We start from the raw sequence: 21,447 nt of genomic DNA, 5'->3' as shown, positions 1-21,447 counted from the left end.
CTCTCTCAAGCTTCTCCACATCCTTTTTGAATTGTGGAACCCAAAACTGGATGCAGTACTCCAGCTGCGGCCTCACCAAGGCCGAGTACAAGGGGAGAATGATGTCCTGGGATTCACTTGAGAAGCATCTATGGATGCAGGCCAGCATTTTGCTTACTTTGCCAGCAGCAGCATCACATTGAAGGCTCACATTCATCTTGTGATCAATCATGACCCCCAAGTCCCTTTTGTCCGTAGTGCTAGCTAGCGTAGGACTGCCGTGCCTATAAGGATGCTTCAGGTTTTTCCTCCCAAGGTGGATAACCTTGCATTTTTCAGTATTAAACACCATCAGGTTCTTGTCCGCCCATTTTCTGAGCCTGTCAAGGTCTGCCTGTATCACCCTTCTGTCCTCAGGTGTGGATGCTTTACCCCAGAGGTTGGTGTCATTGGCAAACTTGGCCAGTCCACTGCTGACACCAATGTCGACATCATTAATGAAGATATTGAACAATATGGGTCCAAGGACAGAGCCTTGGGGGACTCCACTGGTCACAGGGCACCATGATGACTGACTTCCATCAACCACCACCGTCTGGGTCCTACCGCGGAGCCATTTCCCCAGCCAGCGGATCATGGTGTGACCGAGGTCTGAGCTGGCCAGTTTTGCCAAGAGGTGATCATGGAATACCAGATCAAAGGCTTGTTTAAAGTCAAGATATATGACATCAATCACTTCTCCCTTGTCCAGGTGATAGGTCACCTGGTCATAAAAAGAAATGAGATTGGTCAAGCAAGACCTACTCACAACAAACCCACGCTGGCTATCCCTCAGGATGTTGCCATCAGCCAGTCTGTTAAAGATGGCCTCTTTGATAATCTTTTCCAAGACCTTCCCCGGGATAGAGGTCAGGCTGATGGGCCTGTAGTTTTCTGGATCTACTTTCCTCCCTTTCTTGAAGATAGGCACCACATTCATCTTCTTCCAATCTTTGGGCACTTCACCAGAGCACCAGGAGTTCTCGAAGATCCATGCCAGGGGCTAGGCTATGATGCTCGCCAGCTCCTTGAGAACCCTAGGGTGTAAACTGTCAGGGCCAGCTGACTTGAAGGTATCCAGCTTCTCAAGGTGTTCCTTCATGAGGTCAGAGTTGATGGAGTGTAAGGAATCTCCCTCACCCAGGCCTTCCTGTCCCATACTGGGCAGGAGGGTCCCATGGGACTGGTGAAAAACTGATGCAAAGTACCCATTTAGCAAGTTTGCTTTTTCCTGGGCATCATTTTATCCTCTGCCTGGAGAGTGGCACAGATTGTATTTACCTCATCTCCATTTCTTCTATTTATTTCATGGCTCAGTAGAAGTAAGCCTGTGCTCCTGGGCAGAAACAGTCAAAACTATGTGGTACTTGTATGATTCAGGAAAATGTTCACTGAAAAAATGAAACAACAAGATTTAATCATCATCTATAGGTGTTCTTCCCTTGTGTTCCTGAATATGCTGAGAAACAACCATCCCACCTGCTCCCACACCACATGCGCCCAGCCCACAGATGAAACACTGAAGTTTCCTTGAGAGTACTGATCACTTTGAAACACTCTAGTGAAAGACAGCTTGAGAGCTGGGTTGGGGAGGGAAAGGGGAGGGAGGAAGGAGAGCATCTCTTCATAGCAGCTTTGCAACCTCATTTCTAGGTTTGGTGCGTGCAATGGGAATGGTGGATGGGGATGTGCTTCTTGGTGGTGCTTTCAGGAGCACTGCAGAAACAGTATAGACATATTGCAGAAGTGTACAGCTAGTTCTCTAGCTCTTTGTGGACGTGTCTACATGTGAAATTAATTAGATGCAACAAACTCTGGCACAGTTTGTGCTGGAGTTTATTGCTCCCGGGCACAGCATTTACATGTGTGCCCAGGACCACAGCACATTGAACCAGGGCAGAGTAGCCCTGGCTGGCAGGGAGGCTCTAGGGGTCAGCCTGCTAGCCCTGTGCTGCTCTGACTTGGCTTAATGTGCTGTGGAGGATCTGGCTGGGGCATGAAGCTGCTCCAGTGCAGGGTTCTCCAGTAGGCAACCTGGCACTGGAGTACCCTCCTGCCCCAGCTGGCCCCAATTAGTGTCTACACATGCATTGTGGGAAGTAAATAACTCCCCTGTAGGATATTATTTGTGTCATGTAGTAGTATCCTATAGCAGAGTTAATTAATTTACTGTGGCCTAATAGCACTGCAAATATAGATGCTGATGCTTCACTGAAGAACTAATTAGTCAGCTCCACAGCAGACATGCCCAGTGACTATCTGCTTTGCTCATCTAAAAAAAACAAAAAAAGAACAGGCTAGTGATTAGCATCATCAGTAAATATACGTGACAACTACTGAGCTAGCACATTGTGCTCCCTGTTGTTCCACGTATTTGGTCATGCTAGTGCACTGGCCAATAGACAAAAATCACAAGAGGGCCATTCTTAGTGAAGGGATTACAGCAGGTAGCACGTCCAACAGGAGTTGCTGTGCCCTTATCTCAGTGTTATGTTATTGTCTTTTCTCTGAATACTTCTACACTTTTCTTTGTGAGTAGCTAGACCTCCTCCTGACTCTGGTTGGTTTGGGCATGCAAATAACAGGAACAGGTACCATATTTGACAGTGTACAGGTCAACAAGGTGTATAAGTCAACCCCGTTTTTCTGATCCCAAAAGTTAGGAGTTTCGTAGATCTGATGTACAAGTTGACCTAATTTTGGGGATCAAAAGTATGGGGTCAACTTATACTGGCCCCTGCTCACCCTCACTGCGGGCTGGACATGGATGGTGGCACGAAAAGATGCCACAGTGCCACTCACAGGGGCTGGAGCTGGGCTTGGCACTCAGCTGGCATGGCCCCATCCCCTGCGAGTGGTGCTGCCTGGGCCATTCCATGTGAATGCCAAGCCTGGTGCCCCTTACAGGGGACAGGGTCAAGCTCACCACCCAGCTAGGATGGCCCAGGCAGTGCTGCTCGCAGGCAACAGGCCAGGCTCAGTGCCTAGCTGAGGAGCATCTCCATAGTGATGGTAAGGCCCATAGGCTAAAGCTGGGCCCAGACCTCATAGAGTCCAGTGACAGGGATGCTGACGGTAGGTGAAGAAGATTGGGCCAGGCGGGGGCCGGACTGGGGTGTCACTGGGGTGAGGGTCAAAAGTATTGATACAGTGTATAAGTTGAGGTGGAAATTTAAAGGTACCATATTCCACAGTGTTTAATCAACATGATGTATAAGTCACCCCCATTTTTCTGATCCAAAAAGTTAGGAATTTTGTAGATCCAGGTACAAGTCGATCTAACTTTCTGGATCAGAAATATAGGGTAGACTTATCCTGGTCCCTGTGCACCCTCACTGTGGGCCATGCACCTCAGGGTAGACACGTGCTGCACTGCTGCTTGCAGGGGACAGGGCTGGGCTCAGCCTTGGCTGGCATACCCCCATCCCCTGTGAGTAGTGCTGCATGGGCCATGCCAGCAGAGCACCAAGCCCGGCTGTGCCACTGAGTCTAGCACCAGTTGCAGGGGACAGGGCTGGGCTCAGCACTCAGCAGTGCCATTTGCAGCAGACAGGGCCAGGCTTGGTGCTTGGCTGGCATGCCTCCATCCCCTGTGAGCGGTGCTGCCTGGGCTTCATCAGCTGAGCACCAAGCCTGGCACTGCTCACAAGGGACAGTGATACGGTGTATAAACCAAGGCTGAATTTTAAGAGTTAAAACTTGGGCTTCAAACCTCAACTTATACACCATGAAATGTGGTATCATATTATTGCTAAATTAAAGCATTTTTGAACATAACATGAATATTATGCATAGTCACAGGAATTATGGAATGATTAATATAGGCCATATTGTTTTATGAGCAATTTTTTGCTTTCCTTTGTTATTTTAATGTTGAAATTCTACTTATTTGTACAGGTATTTACAATTTACCAATTATATGCATTGGATATTTTCTTGGAGGCTTGCTGATGAAGAAATTTAAGACAAATACTATTCAAGCTGCCAAAATAGCCTTTTGGATCTCTTTACTTGAATACCTTATCTACTTTGCTGCTTACTTCATGGTCTGTGAAACTTCTCCAGTTGCTGGTCTAACAGTCTCCTATGAAGGGTATATTCTTTTATGTCACAGTGCTGAAATGACCTGTTGTTTCCTTGTAATAAAATATGTTCTAATAAGTACCTTGCCAAGGAGGTTGGTTTTGGAAGAACAAAATGCTCTTCCAGAAAAAGAACAAAAAAACAGGTTCTAAATTCATAGGTTACAGGGGTTGTCAACCTACGGCATATGAGCCATATTGGGCCTGAAGATGTGGGTCTTTGGCAGCATTTGGCAGTGTGGGGTTTTGGCAGTAGTTGCTTTTCCATCCTGCCTTATGGAGATGTGCTGTAGGGGAAGTGGTGGTGGTAGCTTGGTTCTACCACCTGCATTTCTCTGATTGGAACTAGATCACTCCAGCCTGCAGCCTGAAAAGGTTGCTAACCCCTGTCTAATGCACCAAGGTAGGAAGTCTAGATTTGGTTTCCTGCCCTCCTACCTCAACCCATTAAAAGAAGTAGTACTGAGGAGGTGGTTAGCACAGCCCTGGATGCCTTCTTTGGGAGATGAAGTACCCTGGGTCTCAGCAAAGGAAGTGTTTTAAACTATGTCCTTTAATGTTCTAAGGACTTAAAATAGACCATTGGCTCCGTTTTTCTAAACGGTGCATGCAAAAATGAACACAAAAATTAGAGTCACCATTTCCATGTCAGACTAATGTAGTTACACATTTAAGTTATGTAACTGCCATTGTTAGTAAACTGTTATTCATCTAATTGATCATTCATACAGGAAAGTAAAAACGATGGAGAAAATGTCACTTTCACATATAGTAGTTTATTATACGAAAATTAGGGTTGGAAGGGACCTCAGGAAGTCATCTAGTCCAACCCCCTGCTCAAAGCAGGATCATCCCCAACTAGATCATCCCAGCCAAGGCTTTGTCTAGCCAGATATTAAAAACCCCCAAAGATGGAGATTCCAAAACCTCTCTGGGCAACCTGTTCCAGTGCTTTACTACCTTCCTTGGGAGAAAATTCTTCCTAATATCTAACCTAAACTTCCCTTGCTGCAACTTGAGACCATTTCTCCTTGTTCTGTCATCTGCCACCACGGAGAACAGGCTAGCTCCATCCTCTTTAGAACCACCTTCAGGTAGTTGAAGGCTGCAATTAAATCCCCCTTCAGTCTTCTCTTCTCCAGACTAAATAAGCCCAGTTTCCTTAGCCTCTTCTCAGAAGTCATGTGCCTCAGCTTTCTAACCATTTTCAGTGCTCTCCACTGGATTCTCTCCAATTTATCTACATCTTTTCTCTAGTGAGGGGCCCAGAACTGGACACAGTACTCCAGATGTGGCTTCACCTGTGCTGCATGAAGGGAAATAATCACTTCCCTCAATCTGCTGGCAACTCTCCTCCTAATGCAAGACAGTATACTTTTAGCCTTCTTTGTAACAAGGGTTCATTGTTTGCTCATATTCAGATTATTGTCCACTGTAACTCCCAGGTCCTTTTCTGAAAAGCTGCTGCTCATTTTTTTAAGTTCTTGATAGAGTGTTTTAATTTTCAGCATTAAAAACAATGTAAAGAGATTAGTTTTGAGGTATTTTAATCTTCAGTTGTTTATCTTTTGAATGTCTTTCAGAATAGAACAAGTTTCATATATGGAAACAACCCTACTTGCTGACTGCAATAGTGATTGTGATTGTACACTAAAAGTGTGGGATCCTGTTTGTGGGGACAATGGAATAACTTATGTTTCACCTTGTCTTGCTGGATGTAAAGGATCAAATGGCACTGGAAAACACATGGTAGGGCACACATTTTGTCATGCTGTGCCTTGAACTATGGCCAACGTGATGCAATGGCAGAAATACACACACCTATGGACTTAACTAGAATTCATAAAGTGTCTGTAAGACGTGGGCAAAGTGGTCTGGATAAAATAAAAACTAGCCTGATGCTTTGCTCAGAAATGAATATCAACATAGATTTAATTAATCTTTTTCAAACTAAATAGAAGTCCAAATAAGGGCCTTGTTACATGGTAATTTTGGGTGGCTCCTGGAACTCTTAACACCTGTAGTCCATATATTAGCACCTAAAATGACTTTTAAACAATCATTAGGCATCTCCAAGTTATGCCACACAAGCACAGGATTAGCTCTGAACCATGTTACCCAGCTTGTGTTACACTAAGGTGTAGCCACTCCTTAGTGTAAACACTCCCCTATTGGCTTGGATTGAGCCCACCCAGATCCCTGCTTACTGTTCCTCCCTTGTTTTCCCCTCTCCAGTTTATATGTGGCTGCCCACACTGTCTATTCCAGGAGAGCAGGCATGGAAGGGTTAATCTGCTTGTCTGGCCACTGCTGCTCTTTGAGTAGGTTCGGCCTAGAGAACAGCAGCAGCCCAACAGGGGCCAGGCAGACAGGCTAACCCTTCCTTGCCTGCAACCCTTAGACAGACAATGCAGGGACAGACAAGTCAGGGAGGAGGAATCTGGGGGGCTGGGGAGAACCAGGGGAGCCCTGGGGGTCAGGGGGGAGCCTGGAATGAGAGAGTGGAAGAATTCTTACCTTTCAGTCCTCCAGGCCCCTGCTGGCTTGAAGTATGACTGCTCCAAACTTAAGCTAGCACTAAAACCAATCAATGTTTGTGTGCCTAAGTGTAAGGTGCAACAAAACCCTAAGTCTGTTCTGATCACAGACAAAAGTAGATACATCAAGAATACCATATGCGAAGGCTTTTATGATATTTTCAGTCTGTGAAACCTGGAAGAATTAGTGATCACACAGCAAGAATTAAACTCTCTACCAAGGATAGAATAATCTCTTAAATTCTATAAGATGGTTAGAAAATAACACAGTAAAGAGTTATAAGCCTTATACTTTCTGAATTTTCTGTTAGGTTTATACACATATGTTAGGTGGGACATGGCTAAGAATAATAATACAATGCAATCAAAAACATTGTAAAGAATTTAGAAACCAGTAAAATATTTTAAGGAGCTATAAGATCAGAGAGAGGGTCAGATGGTGATGCTCTTGCTCATATGTACACTAGAACCTAGATACTTCACAAGTTCCTTTCCCCCCAGGAGAAGATGAAAGTTTCTAAAGTATCCAAAGGCATAGAAAGCCACAGAAAACAGCTGTGCAGGACTGATGATGTGATGTGCTCCAGCTGTGGCTTTTATTTCAAAGGGTTCTGCTTTTCTGATCAGCTATGTGGGGATGCTGATGAGCTCCAGCTGAGTAGAGAAGCTGCACCCTTTGAAGTAAAAGCTACTCAAAAGAGTGGAGGGGCTTGCTCCTTGTTCTGCATGCTGCAGGGAATGAAGTTGGTTGTGAACCACCTGGCTATGAATGATCTAGGCTCTACCTCATCACAAACCTTTGGAAGTCCTTTTTGCGGTGAACACCATGTTTACCCAAATACATGACAACCCTGACTGTACAATGAACCCCCCCCCACCCTATACTTATATTCTACACATGGCAAAATTTGTACATTTATTATAATTGTCCAGGTATGGAATCTAATTATTGGAGGATCATCCTAAATTTATACCCCCCACTGCTGCAGGTGGTGGGGGAGAGGTATTGAGGGGGGCAGTAATGGGGCAGGTTGTGGGGGATAGACAGTTGAGGAGGAAGTAGGGAGGGCACATGGTAGGGCAGGCAGTGGGGGGTGGTGAGGAACAGGCGGTAGCGGGGCAGGCAGCTGCAACTCCAGCTGTAGCTCCAGCCCCAGCTCTGGGTTGGGACTGGAGCTGTAGCCATTACCTGACCCCTCCCTTCCCCACCTTACACTGCATCTTCTAATTTAGAAAACATGGTAATACTTTGACCTCAATATGTCACGTGGAATAATATACTGTTTTGTGGGCGTGAGGGTAATCACATTTTGAGCCTTAGTGATGAAATCTGTCTTTTGACAGGTATTTGAAAACTGTGCCTGTGTTGCAGCATCAGCATTTTCATCTAGAAATATCTCTGCAGTTCTGGGCCAGTGTGATAGAGAAGAAAACTGTGACAAGATGCTTCAGTATTTTTTAATATTATCGTTAGTCTGCTGTTTCATTTATTCTTTAGGAGCCACACCAGGATACATGGTCTTAATAAGGTAGAATAAAACAGTATTATTGTAAGACCTTAAGAGCTCAGCTGAAAAATTCATATCAAGACATGAATCCCGTAGTCATTAGAGAAGTTCTAGATGTCTTCTATACCGAGCATTAGGATTTATGATAAAAGTTGTCAGCTTTATAACCTGATGTGGCTTCTGCCTATCTGCTGTGTCCCAGATTAATACAAAGTCAATGTTCTAAGACATCTCAATACGGTGCATAATTGTTAGTCTGTTAGATCTGTTGGCCTCCATGCAAATCTGGATGATATTGTCAGAGGACCCTTCTCTTTTGTGCCTTGAAAGTTCTAGACAAGTACCTGAAAAAGACCTCCACTTTAATGAGAGCCATTTAATCAGAATAATGGTCTCATTAAAAGGATTTTGGTTGAAAAACTAGCAGTAAGTTTATAACATTTATGTATATTGCCATTTTTTTCAATATCCAATGCAATTATTGCTTAGGTCTCTAAAGCCTGAAGAAAAGTCATTTGGTGTGGGCATCCATGCATTAGCTGCAAGAGTATTAGGTAAGACATGCTTTAAGCACATCTTGAGTACTTCTATGCCCAGGATCAGAGATGATATTCACAATATGCACCCTCTCTTATATGACAAAAACCTTCTTAGTTGCTGATGGAAAAGGCAGAGATAGATTAAAACAAATAGATTTGTTTTTTGGAGGCCTGGGGAGCTGAGTAGAAAATAGAGCAACTTTTAGATTGTTCTTATTTATGCCAGGGACTAGACAAGGTCCAGGTCTAAAACCACTTTATGCCCCTTCCTTCTTGCAGAATATACACCAGGAAAAAATTCAGCTGAAAGACGATTTTTTTCCTTAGATCTCTCTGGTGAGAATGTGCAAATGCTGACTTTTGAGTAGCAACCACAACATGCATATTTTAAACTGCTGTGTGTATTAAATGTTAAAGAGGGATCAAGAAGGAAAGTACCTACTCAGGTGGAGGACACTAATGAAGGACTGAGGATTATATGAAACAGAGGTAATGTGGATGGTATAGGAAAAGAGAAGGATAAATACAAACAGCCGTGGCTCTATAATTCTATTAATTACCATAACAGGTGAGGTATTTATGTAGCATCATAGATGTCTTATAGGTCTTTACCATCATACCTTTTTCTTTTTAGCTGGGATACCATCTCCTGTTTATTTTGGAGCTTTGATAGATACTACATGTTTGAAATGGGGAACCAAAACATGTGGTGGAGAAGGAGCTTGTAGGATGTATGACATTGTCACATACAGGTACAATTTTTTTTTGCATATTTATCTATCCTTTTTTAACTGTATTTATCACTGTATCATTTATGTGCTTGGTCTTTCTGTAGTTGAAAAACAACACATTGAGATTGGAGATTCCAAATTTCTTTCAGTATCAACTTATTTCCTCTTAAGGCAAACTTGGCCCAGTATTGTCTTTCATAATAGATTGTGACTAGAAATTTCCTTTTTGGAATCTGCATGCATCTAGTCCCTTCATCACAAAGGATCTTAAAATACTTTATTATAGTAAAGGCATTGTTTCATTCACCTCAGAAATGCAGCAATTTGGTGGGAGGTGGCTACTGTTCAATAGCTGACAGCACTAAACAACAATGTTAAACAAGAAGTGAATGACACTGTATCCAAATGAAATTACTGAAGGAATTTAGCTAGACAGAGTGTAGTTACCCAAGTTGGAATGAATCCAACATACCATTGTGAAAGCTTTTGTTCCTACAAGGAATACTGCAGATCTTGAAAAATGGTAGGTATTTAGGCCCCCATCAGCCTTACATAGGCATGTTGGTTCCATGTGGGATCACAAGGAACAATACCAGTTCCTGAATAATCAGTGTTCCCTCATCCATGCATTTATCCAATCTAGACTGATAACAAAAGGATTATGGCACAACCTATGAACAAAAACATATTCTAGACTAGCTGGCTGTTGCCCTGAAGGGAATTGCATTGCAACAAAATAGAAAGCCCTGTTGTGCTTCATGTGTATGCACGTTTAATAAAGCATACTTTTATTCCAGATGGTTCTACCTGGGTCTGCCAGCAATATTGCGTGGAGTGTCCTATATCCCATGTGTGTTAATTCTCCTTATTTTAAAGAAGCAACTTAAATCTTCTGAAAACATCCTTTTATCGGACACACCAATGGAAATGCAGGTCAAAGAAGAGGAAATGAGTGAACAGAGGCATTCTTAAGCCTAAATATTTGCACTACACATCATGGGACAACTTTGTAGTGTAAACCTGGACATATCTTTATTAATGATAAGTTGCTGAAACTAGCCAATGCTTATCCTGAGACTAATATAATTCTAGATAGCTAGTTCCCCATTCTTTTATTAACAACATAAGATACAACTCCAGAGCAGACAGTAAAAAAGGAGCATAAATAGTACAAAACAATCCAGTCTCCAATATAATAATTTAGGGAATATCAGAGGCTAGTAATCTGAGTAAAAAACTATGAACCCCAAAATACCTGCGGTGAAATTCTGGACTCCCTTCAAGGAGGTTCAAGTTTTATCCCTGAAGTCTATATCAGGTTCTGCCACAGGTTCACTCTTTGTAAACTAGTCACATAACCACTTTGTGCCTCAGTTTCCTACAGTGGAGGAGGAAACTTTTCTATCTACTTAGATTGTAAGCTCTTTATGGCAGGGACCATATTTTGGTTCTGTGTTTGTACAATACGAGTAGAGCTTTTGGTGCTGTGGTAATACAAGTAATAAAAAGAATAATACCTTGGTATGAAGGGTATTTAATGTTTCTACACAGCATTTAAGATGGAAATCTCTCAGTATTTGTGATATGACAGAAAATATTTCACTAAAGAAGGAAATAAATCATGGTGCATGTGAGTTGTAAGTGACAGAATAATAAATGAGGGCTGTTTTGCACATTGTATTGATGGCTACTGAAGATTGTATTTCCCCAGCTTGTTCCTTGAAGGGTATATGATAGTCACTAATTTAGCACTAATTTGTATATCATCAGCTTTACCCATCTCCCTTAGTCCTTTAATCTCTTCTTTATGGAAAAAGCATTTGGGATGCTATAATGAAGGCCTGAACTAAGAATTGCAGCTAACGATCCATCACAGGTTGATGGTGAGTAAGCTCTCCTAAGTAACCTTAAACATTGTGGGAAAAGAAAGATGGAGACAGTGACTTATTCTGCATCTCCCTTTAGCAAATCTGTTGGAAAAAGGGATTGTTGTCCTCTGCTGTATGGGGGTCTGGAAAAGATCTCTGGGACTATGCTCTCTAGCATACAGCAACACTACATCCTGTACAATGATTTCTAACATATTTAACTGTGTACAACAAAAAGCTGCACTCCTCCTACAGCTGGAACCAAGAGCTAGAGAAAAGTTGTATATTTACCCCCAAAGGGTAAATATAAGTCCATTTAAATTTTGTTTTGCTTTGGGAGTGGAATACATGATGAAGAGCCTACAAAGGGTTTCACAGCTCATTATTTTGAAGAACTATGCCATGGTCATTGCTTCCTCCTGTAGCAGCCAACAGTGCTGGACTCCTGCACTGTAGGGAGGGGGAAATATATCACATAATGCATTTCATAAAAGGCTGTTACAACAAGTACTGCTCTGTAGTCTTCCTCAGGTCACCTAAAGGCATTGTGTGCTTACTTGAGGCCCAATTTGTGCTAGTTTCTTTACTGGTCTTGCAACAGTATATTGCAAGATATTTTTAAAAAAATGACAATCCCACCCCATGGAAATTACATTCCTCCAAAGCTAGAGTTAATATCTCACAAACATTTCTCGCTAGTCACAGTTTGCCAAGGTAACCTGGGAAACATGGAAAAGATGCACTGCACTGAAGTCTCACAGCAGTGACAAACAAAGCAGCTTTGTTAGTTAAGCAATTCTGTGGAGTTAATGGCAAATACTGCCAAGGATTTCGGAACTATATATAACTCACAATAGAATGAGTTACAATTCATATAGGAACAGTCTCCAGGTTTTAAAAGTGGCACTCTAGTACTTAAGTTCACTTTCTTTCTAATTTGCAAAACATGCGTCTCTCTCCATATGGTTCAGACAGCATTACAGAGAATATCAAGTTTTTAGGATTGGTTTTGGAGGTTATAAAAATTCAAGGAACTATATCCTGTATCTCTCCAGGTGACTTTGATCTTGCCAAGTGTTGAAGATACTTTGATTTCAGTTTAGCAAGGCACTTAAGCTTCTGCTTAACTTTAAACACATTAATAGTCCCACTGACTGCTTATCTTTAAACACGTGTGTAATGCTTCTGATTTAGCACTTTTCCAAGCTGCAGGCTGGATAAGTGGTATGGTGTCACTTACTCTGCAGGATGGATCCAATGCCCAGTCCATCATGGGATTGGTGCACAGGCAGAATTCAGCAAGTGGCCCCAGGCCTGTGTATGTTGGATCAGGCCTGCTGCCCCAGTCCTGGCTCCATGTGCACCAGATTGGGACCACCACTCCAGTGCTGATCCTTCATAGGGCAGTTTGGGTCTGTTACCCCAGCCCCAACCCCATATGTGCTGCACATGATGGATTGAGCTAGATCCACCCTAGGCCTGGTCCCGCACACCCTGAATTGGGCCACTGCACTACCCCTAGCCCCTCATGTGTCAGACTAGACCCTGGCCCTGGTCTCATTTGCTGATCTGATCCAGCGCACAGGGCTTGGAAATTAGTCAGTGGAAGAATGGTGACAATGTTAAGGGGTGGCTTCCCTGCTGCAGGGAGCCCCATAGGGGCTAAGCCGTTTTGGCCTGTAGTACAGAAGTTGAGCACTGCTAATTTTGCACATCACAGGATTCTGCCAACAGCTGCCATGCACCTGATTTAACCATTTGACTTAATTTTGACAAAATAAAGAAGCAAATAAAAATTATGCTGGTTTTAAAGCCACATTAAACCATCAGAATGACAAGAAGGGGTTTAAGTGTAAGTGAACATCAGGTATCTCAAGTCCAGCTGTGCAGGGCACCGAGAGCTGTAAAATGACCTGACATATCTTCTCTGTACTTTCAACATCATGATTTTAAGTAGTGATATTTCTGGGACTTCCATGGTTAAAAGCTAGTGCTTGCACTCTGCCAGTGGAAAGAAAAGCCCATTTCTAACCCTTCAAGTCTATGAGATGGTGGGATTTGAAACCTGAATCTGGTATAGTACTGAATATTTACCACCATGCACTTTGGGCAAGATGCAGTCCTGTGAAGTGGAATTCTTTATTTGGAAGTATTCATTTTAAAAAAATTGTCTGGCAAGTTGATACTTTATTAGAAGGTAGCAGATATGTTACATGATCAAAAATGCATGATGATATTTTTTTTTATCATGGTATGACTGCATGGTTATCACTTCCTGATTTTGTGATGGATATATACTGCACCAGTCTGTAAAATTTTTGAATGTCTAAGTGTTGAATCGTGGGGGAAAACTTACTGGCATCCTCTTCTGCCTTAGAGAGACAGAGAGAGAGAGAGAGAGGGAGACTTTCTCACTACTTCTCATTTCATTTGTAGGTAGTAGACATTTCCAACTCTTAGCAAACAAAATGTGGTGGTGGTAGCCTTAATAGCCTTGAGACTAGGACACTCAGCTGGGTTGTGGAAGGCTCAGGTACAAAGCCCTCCTCTGCCTGTATGGAGCAGAACTTACTTGGATTTGACTTTAAATCTCTGATGAGAATTCCCTGACCAGTAGACTAATGAGTAATTACAGGTGGATGTTTCTCTGTCTCACCCACTGAAGCTGTTCCACTTGTATGCATAATTACATATTTTTTGAAACCTGTGAGTCTTCCACTTGACTCTCCTAGACATCGGGCTGTAGAGACTCTCTCTCTCTCTCTGGCCCGAAGAGTGTTTAGTTATTTATACAAGATAGAGCACCTTCAACAGGAGAAATGGAGAGACCTCCTCCCGCTCATAGTTTAATACCTGTAGCCTAGGAGTTAGGGCATTCACCTTTTGTGTAGCTAGTCACACTGCTGATTCATGTTGACTCTGTGACTCGCCAAGATTTCTAGGTCATTCTCTGTACTATTGCCATCCACACAGTTGTCACCCATTTTGTATGTGTTTTGATTATTCTTCCTGAGGTGCAGCATCCTCCATCTGTCAGCAGTGAATGTCATCCTGTTAGCTCCAGCCCAGCTTTCCAAACTGTCAAGATCCTTCTGAATGTGCTCCTGTTCATCAATATGTTTGCAGTCTTTCCCAGTTTAGTCATCTGCAGATTTTCTCAAGAAGCTTCCTATTTTGGCTTCCAAATAATTAATAAACACATTGAACAGCACTGGGCTGAGGTCAGACCCCTATAGGACTCCGCTCAAAACCTCCTGCCATTCCAACATGGATGTATTTATAATTACACTTTGCTTGCAGGTATTGAGTCAGTTGTTCATCCACCTTATGTGAGTTTGTCTAGCCCTAGTCTCCAAACTAGAAGTCAGCTAGAAATATCCTAGTCAGTGCTCCCAAAGAGAAGCTTTGGGAAATGCAAAGGATCCATGTCAGCCATATTCAGCAGAAGTTCATACATTTGTTGTGAATGCCAGGTTATATAATTCTTTTTTGCCTGGCCAGTGTGATAGAAAAGTCCTCATATGGAGAACTGTGGGCAAAAGCCCAGCAGGGGTGGGAATTAATGGATAAACAAGGGAAGTAGGAACAGGTTGAGTACAAAGGCTGTGTTTTCTTTCAGATGCCTTGACCCCAACTGCATGTTTGTTTAGTGGCTGTACTGTTTAACTGGTTCCACGCAGACTTTGAGAACTGGACAAATTGAGGTAAATGAGGAAACAAAGTAGCTCTGCTCACACTGTGACTTCTGTTGTTACTGTTGCTTCAGGGCAGTTCAGGGCAGCCTGCTCCATGGCTGGACAAGCAGGCATGTGAGTGCTGTTTACTAAATGATGATTCCTATTTTTTTTTTTTGGATGGCAGATCAGCCCAGGGAGTCTTATGTAATAAGTTCAATAAAAATCTCAGTCTTTACAAGAAAACTTGTAAACTGCAAAGAGCTCGTAATAAATCATGACCTGTGTTTTATTATTTTCCTTTGCTATTGTTGTCCTGTGTTACATTGTATCATAACTTTCAAAATGCTTCCTAAATAATCTGACTAGAAGGAAAATCAGCAATGAAGAACAATCTTGTTTCTATTTTGAGGCCTACTCCCATTCAAAAGCAGTTACTTTCATGAATAGTCCTAGCTGTAAAATGATACACAGATTTTTATTATATATGCATTCATTTGTTGTTGCTATGGATTGATTACAGGGTCTACAAAGAGTTAGTTAAAGTTAAAGACAAAATTACACTGATTTCAATGAGAACTTTAGCCTGAAATGTCTCTCTCTCTCTCTCTCTCTCTCTCTCTCTCTCTCTCGTGTGTTTGTGCGTGTGTGCATGTTGGAGAGAGATTTTATAACACCAAAAGTATTATTTATTTAAAGTAGGCAAATAATACATGAGAGAAATGTCTCAGAGCTAGACCCAAAGCCATCCACCTTTTTTTATCTTGTTGTGTGTGATGCTCAGAGACGGACTGAACAGTGATGTTTAGATGATGTGAAATTTTTTCACATTAAGAGATATTTGGGTCCATCTCAGGTTCTGCATTGCTAATTAGCACATATTTAGAGAAAGGTTTACACATTCCAGATCTTCTCTTTTTATTTCATAGTTTCTAGGGTCAGAAGAAACCTGAAAAGATCATCAAGTCCAACCCCAATTCTGTCATGAAATTACATCATATTGCTGAATTTATGACATATCAGACATATCTACAGCAATCTTTGAAATCTTCTAAAAAGAATTATTACTGTGCTAAAAGATTAGAGATGGATAATTTAGTAAATGAGAGAGAATTCTTAGATTTAGATATGGAAAATTGAAGTTACTGATAACTATCAATAGCAACATGAAGAGCACAGTACATTTGGTATTCTGTCGGCCCGTCAGTTTTAGGTTTATTCCAGTAATGCAGGCTGTCATATCTGAAGTCATTCAGAATCACATAGAAAGACCCTCCTCCATATTTCAGGCATGTCTTATATCTTTCAGTCTTTAACTATTATATCTTTTTATATTTCTTTCTTTCACTTTGTGCTCTGACTTTTCTCTATTTTTTGATTTACATGTCCATTTTTATTTTTAACCCAACACTCCAAGATATTCTAATAAATAAGTACCAGAGCTGTAAAATACTGAAAGGAACTTTATTTGCTTTATTTGCATTGCTTTTAACAGAAGATCTCTTTTGTCTAGTCCATTTGGATTTCTGTTTTCCTTCCCACTACACAGAAGGAATAAACCAGAGGGAAAGCTGCAGTTAATTTACACGGAGTGAAAAGGCACCTACCTGAGCTGATGATTGTTTCCGTATAGCTTAATGTTTCTTTTCTGGCATGATCTCTGTTTCAAAAATTACCCCTTTATATGTTTTCACAGAGCAGGGTAATATGTGTGCTTCGATTCTATTCTGCTATTAGGTAGAGAAAGGGGTTTCAAGATATTGATCTCTACACACTTTGGGAGGACTAATTAGCACTTTTGAGTGACAGAACTAATGCACTTTTGCCCAAGTAAATAACCCCATCTGAAATGCCACAGGTACATTGCTATGCTGCTTCCAGTTTAGGAGGCACCCTGCAAATAATGGCATGTTTGAAGCCACTGCTTCATGGGCTGGTAAGCTAACTGTGTAGACATGTAAGGATGAGTCTTTCTCTTGGCATAATGTCTCTCTAAGGACAGCTTTTAACATAATTTATGTTTCCGAGAGCAAGCCAGTTCCTGATGGGAGTACTGTTTCAAACAATTTGAAATCACTTCATCTAGAGTTTAAAAACTGTGTATCTTGTGTATTTTAGGTAACTAAGGCAGTTTGTAAGTGTGCAAATGTATTTCCTTTTAAGATTAGGTGAGTCCTGTTTGATATAACATGAGTGATTTCAACAGTTTATAAATGAGTGATCTTAATTATGGCTTATGAATGCCTCGCTTCCTCCTGTCAAAAAAAGAGATTTGAATTCAATTATTTATGAACAGCTATTTCGTGATCTCTGTTCCAAGTAAAGAATCTTAAGATATTACATACAAGAATATTCTGCTCTTTCTCTTAGTTTACCAAGGGTAGTTTGTCTCCTCTCAAAGAATGTTCACCATGCTGGTCTTTTAGAAGAAGGTCTTATTATCTTAAATTAGAATAGTAAGTCAGTAGCCCATTAAAATCATTACAAGAGATTTTAATCTAACTCCATGGCAGTGCTTTGAGCAAACTTCCTCTTACCTAGAAGGCTAGGAAACACTGGTATCTTGATGGTGGTATTATGCTGCTGAAGGAGTGGTGTGCTGGATGGTTGCTTTTTCTTTATGTTATATAGTGGTTTCCTCCTCCACTGTCTGCTTGCTAATGTTTGTTTGCTTGAAAGAGAAGAGATGAACTGACCGAGATGAGAAGAGAGTTTGGGGACCAGGGCTCAGCATATTTGCTGCTTGATTAATTCCCATAAATTTATGTACTTCTCCTTCCATGTTTATACAAAATCTGCATAACATACTATTTTCAGTGCTTCTCTAGCTGCTACTACTCTTTCCTTGGCTTAGTGTTTTCATGTTGTCACTTGCAAATGCATATCCAGCAATAATTGAATTGTCCTGGTCTTCCTTGAGGGAACTCTCAACATCTTTAAAATCCAGCGTTGAGCTAGAGATACTCCTCACCCAAAGCATGGTCTCACTGTCACGTGTAACAACACAGTCTGTTTTCTGAGAGACTCCTTCAGCTTCATTAGGATATAATAAGAATTGAAATTCTGTTTCAAATAAGTCCAACTGGTGTTAAGTATAATATAACAGTCTTTTAGTTCCTAAAATAGCCATTTGAAAAGTGAAAAATTGTGTAAGTGAGCTTTTAAAACCTTAATAATCTATCCAATTAACAATCTTTGAAGAGGGAAATTCGTATCTTTCTGATTCTGGTTGCTAAATTGCTAAACTATTGTTAGAAAATAATTAAGAATAATTCTATACTTAAATAACTTCTTATACTAACAAGTGGTGATAATACCAAATAACATTTCAATGGTTGTAGATAAAATATCTCCGTACTTGTGCATAAGAAGTCTCACTATCAGTGGGTACCAAGACATTATTTGGTGCTTGCATTTCCATATAAAACACTTGCAAATAAATATCTCAGAGTGCCATTCAAACAACTTAAAAATAAACAAGGGCTTCCTAGAAACTGTTTCTGAATTCTGCACATTTTCCTGAAAGGTACATGAAGACTTCAAGATGTTTGTTAAAGCAGTCGTTTTAAACAAGAATATTTATGTGAGCTTAAAACTGAAATTCTTCATGTTTCTCCATGATGAAAGTGAAGTGAGCGCAGAGAGGCTCTCAGCTCAGATTTTTGTGGTTTTAAAAGTTCTCTTTTGGATCCTACAGAAAGAATATACTCACATTCCTTCACAAGGGGAGGTGTCTGTTTTGAAAAGATGCTTGTATTGTTTGGCTTTACCCAGGAAGTTCCCAAGGGTATAATTTACAAGACTAAAGTATGGCTTTACATGCAATTCACGATTTGAGATGTCTTCTAAGCACTCTACGTATAGAAAAAAAATACAATGAATAATAGTTGAATGATCTCTTTCTACCAATAGATGACGTAGCTCAAATAAAGTATTATGACATAAAAAGAAGTTATAGAGCTGCAATCAGACCTGAAAGAGAAAAGTACAGATTTTATTGGGAAAGGAGGCGATAGTCTCTTAGAAGGCCTTCGTGCCTATCAGCTATTAGGGGAAAGCAAAATTTTCTTACGAATTTCTGTAAGTGGCCTTGTTTATTTAAAACATACAGCTGAAAATGAATATATAACTTATTATTTTCTAAGCCTTCCAAAATTTAGCCCAACTTTCTCGGTAACAGTTGAGTAGTAGATCAAACATTGAGGTGTTGCATATTAATATTCTTGGAGCAGCCGCATCACAGTAACAGAGAAACCCAGAGACCCTGAATAAACCAGCTGATGGGGCTCTGGTGAACCTCCAAGAGAACTGAGATTGGCATAAAGCATCCAGTAATGGTCCTCATGACACTGTTAGGGCTGGAACCCACTAACTAGCAAAGCTTATGTGAATTGGGTTAAAAGAATGTACAGTCAGTGATGCGGAACAGGGAATAGTTTCATGTGACACATGATTTGAGACAGGGTAACATGAAGCAGGGACCCATACTTTCTAATTCAATTCAAGTAATTCTTGATTCTTTACTTGAAGGCAGGAATCCTTTAAATGGAAGGAAAAGAAGTGAGGGAAGTACAGAAATGTGACACATCTTGATTTTTGGGGCCTACGTACACATGATTTTGGGATATATGAATTAGAAAAAATAAAGACTAAACAATGGTTACCAAGTAAAAAGTATCCCATAGGCTGGAAGATTTACATTAAGAGAAGTGTTAAAAGTAGTCAATGGATTTAAATATCTTGGCTCAGTGATCACAAGTGGCATAAGGTTTAGAGAAGAACTGATGAGAAGGTTGCAGGTTGCTTGCAACTTCTAAAGAGATGTTGAAGTATTGGTGTGGGACAGCAGTGTCTCAAGGGTGGACAAATATGATATAAAGGGCTTAATACATGTTGTTTGCCCTGTGAGGCTCAGAGATTTGGGCTCTGACAATGAGGAATTTTAGCTAATTGCAGGCTGAAGAAATGAATTTTATAAGAGATACTGGGAACTTGAAAAGAGACCAAGGTGAGAAAAGCTTGCCTAAGAAACACAGTAAATAGGGAGGCTGAGTAACACAAATCAATAGGCACAGGCTTACCTCACTGGGGCATGTCAGAGTACCATGTGGAAGGAAGAATTATGTATTCAGGGCAAGAAGCCAAGGGGAAAATCACAAAGAAACCATGAGGTTGCAAAATGATGTGATTACAAAAGCTGGTTTCTGACAGGGAAACACAGCAAAAGGTACTGGAAAGGTAAGAATAGACAGGTAGAATCAATATATTGTAAGACCCAACTTGATGATTATGATACTGACATTCTCTGAGCACCTTGTATATAAGAATACCTTATGAACATTTATTCAAATTTAACTCAGGTGAGTGTATAACAATTTAATAAACCAGGGGCGGCAAACATATGGCCTGGAGGCCAGATCCAGTTTGTGGAGCCAGATTATCTGGCCCATGAGTTTCCGGACCCTGGTTTCAGCACTGCACATTGCATGAGGTGCCCTGCACACACAGCACAGGGTATTGGTCTGAGGCATGTCCTGCATGAACTGGCTGTGTATACTGGCTCTGGGGTCAGTCCAGATTGGGCTGTGCCAGAGCTAGCATGAAGAACCAATCCAGTGGGGTGCTGGATGCAGTGTGTAGTTCATGTTGGCTACCTTTGCCATGTACAATGTGCATGGCCAGTCTAGACTGGCATACTGTATGCAGGGTCAGCACGGGACATATACTGCTTATGGTGGGAAGGCTGGACCCGGCACTGCACATGGCACAGGGGATCCAGGGCATGGGCTGCACATGGGTCCAGCCCCTATGCCATGGGCAGTGTGTACCCTGTGCTGGTCCCAAGTGCTGTCTGCACAGTGAGCCCTGGGGCTGGTGCACGCTGTGTGCCAGGATGGCAGTTGAATTCAACACCCCTGCAATAAATTAAAATGCTTTGGTTAATAACTATTTCTATGTATTAAAGCTTATATTTGTATTGAGTCCTAAGCTTCTCACACATGGTGGAACATTGACCATTGCTCAGAAGTGCAACAGGAAAATCTTGTTTGAAAATGAAACTCAGTAGCTACAGTTAAAATTCTCTGACGCAGCTTTATTGAAGGCCTCTTAAGTAACGCTGTTATAGACAGGTTATTTGGCTTGAGTACATTGGAGTTGCACCCAGACAATAGCAGAGAATTTATCCCTGTGATTTTAAGACACCACCTGCATTGAGATGAGATTATGAATAGGACCCTCTCTCCTTCTTGTATGTTCTCTCTGAAGCAAGCACAAGCCTCTAGAAGTGCTGAGGAAGTGTAAAACTGATTATATCCAAGTATCGCCTTTTCACCTGGTGATACCTTTACTTTTTCTGTTTCAGTTCATCAATGTCATAAAGAGTAGGTCTCGTCCCCAGATCATCAGTAGGTTCTTGTAGTAATGGAGAAATGCATTTCAGAATGGAATGCAAATTTAAAATTGGCAGTTCTAAAGCAATTAAAAAGCT

At 41.3% G+C, this 21,447-nt stretch overlaps 1 protein-coding gene across 1 annotated transcript in view; it reads left to right on the top strand.

Moving 5' to 3' along the window:
• The window catches only part of SLCO1A2 (solute carrier organic anion transporter family member 1A2), a 38,050-nt gene extending 26,955 nt beyond the window's left edge, over window positions 1–11,095 (top strand). Inside the window, exons 10-15 of the mRNA XM_019515623.1 lie at window positions 3,916–4,111; window positions 5,684–5,849; window positions 7,982–8,166; window positions 8,635–8,699; window positions 9,319–9,436; window positions 10,213–11,095. Of these exons, the coding sequence (XP_019371168.1) occupies window positions 3,916–4,111; window positions 5,684–5,849; window positions 7,982–8,166; window positions 8,635–8,699; window positions 9,319–9,436; window positions 10,213–10,387 (905 nt within the window). The 3' untranslated portion in view covers window positions 10,388–11,095. The remainder of the gene's footprint in view (window positions 1–3,915; window positions 4,112–5,683; window positions 5,850–7,981; window positions 8,167–8,634; window positions 8,700–9,318; window positions 9,437–10,212) is intronic.
• Window positions 11,096–21,447: the final 10,352 nt, after the last annotated feature.

This window comes from Gavialis gangeticus, unplaced genomic scaffold (genome assembly GCF_001723915.1).
Source record: "Gavialis gangeticus isolate Ggan-Ray unplaced genomic scaffold, GavGan_comp1, whole genome shotgun sequence".
Taxonomy (NCBI): Eukaryota; Metazoa; Chordata; order Crocodylia; family Gavialidae; genus Gavialis; species Gavialis gangeticus.
The sequence above is the reverse complement of the archived record's forward strand: the minus strand, read 5'-3'. Positions and strand labels throughout refer to the sequence as shown.